This window comes from Acyrthosiphon pisum, chromosome A1 (genome assembly GCF_005508785.2).
Source record: "Acyrthosiphon pisum isolate AL4f chromosome A1, pea_aphid_22Mar2018_4r6ur, whole genome shotgun sequence".
Classification (NCBI taxonomy): Eukaryota; Metazoa; Arthropoda; class Insecta; order Hemiptera; family Aphididae; genus Acyrthosiphon; species Acyrthosiphon pisum.
Genome location: NC_042494.1, coordinates 167510928 through 167514182, shown reverse-complemented (window position 1 = coordinate 167514182; position 3255 = coordinate 167510928). Strand labels below are relative to the sequence as shown.

Here is a 3255-nt window from a genome sequence, read left to right as displayed (position 1 = left end):
AACGGAAATATTTCTTCGTCACATTTTGCAAGTATTTCTGTAACACACATGGAATTTACTAAAATGTTTTCAAGTTTTTCACGGTTCCATTTTTGTTTCCATAATCTAAACTCTGAACGTAATAAAGTAAATACCATGTCTTTATCATTTGAAAGAAGTGCTTGAAAATCGTCTGCTAATGCTTTTAAGATAATTTCTGATTTATTTAATGAATATGAAGTTGTATTTTCATTTATAAACTTGTTAGGAAGTATATATGAAAGATTGAAGCACTCTAGTGTTTTTTGTGAAAAACGTGCTTTTAAATCATTAATGACATTATCTAATAATGGAATAAATATGCATAATTTATAATATTCTTCTGTACTATTTGTTTGATAATTTGCACGATTTGTTTGTCTTGAACAATTCCTTGGAATTTTCAAATCAACTTTTTGAGTTTTAGCTATACTCTCGGACGATTTATAAACTTCTTTAAACCGAGTAGAAACATTTTCTCGGCATTCTGACAGAATATTTAGTGTATCTTTCATTATATTGGCTGCTTCATGTAAATCAATAGACTTTTTTTGAAAACATTTACTTAGTTGAAGAGTGTAGCTAAGCATATGAGAGAGACTACAAAGTGAAACAATAATTTCACTGTCACATAATACTGTTGCTAGGGATTTAGCTTTTCCAGAAGTATTCAAGTCTTTCCATGATGTAATTTCTAACAATGCATCAATAATGTTATGCATATCTTGCATAAAACTCATTACTCCTTCATGTCTTTCGACCCATCTCGTTTCGCATAAACCAATCAATTGATGCCCAACATATTTTTTTAAAACAACTGTTCTTTTAGCTGAAGCAGAAAAAAATGATACAGTTTCTTTAATTACTCCAATAAGATTTCTGATACTTTTGACACGTGAAGATTGTGATATAGAATTATTTAGCGAGTGATTATAACAAGGGCATCTGCGAGCATTAGGTGCTACTTTAATGATTTCACTAACAGCTCCACGAAGTTCTGATACCATTACGCTACATCCATCAGTCCCTACACCCACACATTTTTCCAAATCAAGACCAATACTATTTATTTGTTTGATAATAATTTTACCTAGTACTTCTCCAGTTATTGAAATTTCTTTTTTTTCTTCATCGTTTTCTTCACTTTCCTCGTTATCTTCAGTTTCTTCTAGTAGAGCTGAAGCTTCATCAAAAGCATCGACAAACATGACGAAATCTTCTCTAATTGTATCATTATAAATGTATCTTAACACCAAACTAATTTGTGAACGTTTTGCCACATCAAGAGTTTCATCGAATATGATACTGTAAAAACCACTGCCATTTTTAATTCTTGATAGAATATGATTTAAAATTACTTTACTACAACATTCAATAATTTCATTTTGTGTTGTTTTACTTATGTATGTGGCCTTTGAAGAAGTGTTTTGAAGATGGTTTTCAAGAACACTGTCACCTGATTTAACGCGAAACTTTAATAGTTCTCTAAAGTTTCCTTCATTTAAAGAAGTACTTTGGTTATTGGTATTAATTGAAGTCGTTGTTAATAACATACCGTCATCTCTGTGGCCTCGGAGTGAAATGTTTTGTCTGCCTAAAAATATAATACTTTCGACAATTGGAATAAGGCGCATTCTATTCTCATTAACTTCTGCCAAACGTTTAGTATTTAATAAATTATGTACTTCTAAATTAGGATTATGATAAGTTTTCAAAAAACTTTTACCAAATTCTATAGATTCCTTGTGGTACTGTGTTCTTTCGTGATGTTTTAAATCCCCTGTTTCACCTAACAATTTTGCAAATTTAACTAATGGCTGTGTTACAAGTTTTAGTAAATTTACGTTTTTTTGAAAACCACCTTTGTGTAGATTATTAAAAATTGGACAATATTTGCAGAATAATCCTTGCTTCGATGGAGAAAATACCAACCAATTGAAAGAATTCAAATGTTGATGACCGACATACCGGCGTATCGGTTTTCCTCCTTTTATATGTTCCGAATAAGGAAACACATAATCTTTTGGTGGCACCCAAGGATTTTCAAGAAGCTGACATTTTGTATAATCATCAATAGTATTTCCAATGTATTGACCTATATCAGTCGGGTAAAAAGTTTGAGGTATTTGAGTTGATGACATTGGTAGTGTCTGAGTTGAAGAAGGGCATGGAGTTGGTGATGGGCATGATGATATTTGAGACGGAAATTGTGATGTTTTGGACGTCAATATGTCATGTGTTAATTGAGAAGAGGATGTATCATTTTCTAAAACCTGTTTTTTAGCAGGTAAAAAATATGAATTTATAGTTCTTTTTTCATTTGATGATTGTGCCTGTGAATAATTCAATAATGATACATAATAAAATGATTATCATTATTTTGATCCAATAATTTGATTCAAATATATTTAATTTACCTATTAGTATATTATAAACCATAATTAATACTAAATAATAAATACTATTGATTATAAATGTTATTTTGTACCTATTCAATTTCAAAATAACAACTGATGCAGGGAATGGGCAATTCCAAATGGCCTGGATAACTCGGAATATTATTTAATAAAAATAAATCGCATGAAATAAATTTTCTACAAAACTGATCAATATTATAACTTTTAGTAGGTACATGAATTATAATTTAATTTATTTCGTTTTATGATATTCTAAAATTAAGTTTTGCGTTATGTTTTGTTTTAATGATATATTGTAGATTTTGTTAATCGTTACCTATGTTTTGTTTTGTGGTACCTATTTAATTGTTTATGATTATCGTTTTCCGTTATAATTACATAATTTTATATTATATTTGTATATTAATATCATAAATTCATAAAACTAAAATGTATTTAATACAAATTACGATACATACCATTTTTAAAGATGTATTGTCTTCGTTGTTAGTACTCAGTAGTTCATGTATAGTTGCACAGAACAAAATGAATGATACGGAATGAAAATATATTTTATAAGTTATAACAGTAGACATATCAATGCGGGCGATTACGATATGAGACGACGACCGGTGCCCGTCATGTCGTCAGTCGGCGCGATTAGAAATTACCGAATTATAAATAGAACGATTCAACGATCCGCAAAACAATATAGTAATATATTATTATTTAATATTTATGATGAACATAAAAACTAAGAAATAACAGCCTAAACAGTTTTTTTTCATAGTCGCTATAAAAAAATATAATTTTTAAATATGATGATTTTTTTTTTCGTTTC

At 29.1% G+C, this 3255-nt stretch overlaps 1 protein-coding gene across 1 annotated transcript in view; it reads right to left on the bottom strand.

Annotated features, from left to right (window-relative positions):
- The window catches only part of LOC115033591 (52 kDa repressor of the inhibitor of the protein kinase-like), a 4314-nt gene extending 1069 nt beyond the window's left edge, over positions 1–3245 (bottom strand). Inside the window, exons 1-2 of the mRNA XM_029486424.1 lie at positions 3042–3245; positions 60–799 (exon numbers count right to left, since the gene is read on the bottom strand). Coding sequence (XP_029342284.1) covers positions 60–799; positions 3042–3057 — 756 coding nt within the window. The 5' untranslated portion in view covers positions 3058–3245. The remainder of the gene's footprint in view (positions 1–59; positions 800–3041) is intronic.
- Positions 3246–3255: the final 10 nt, after the last annotated feature.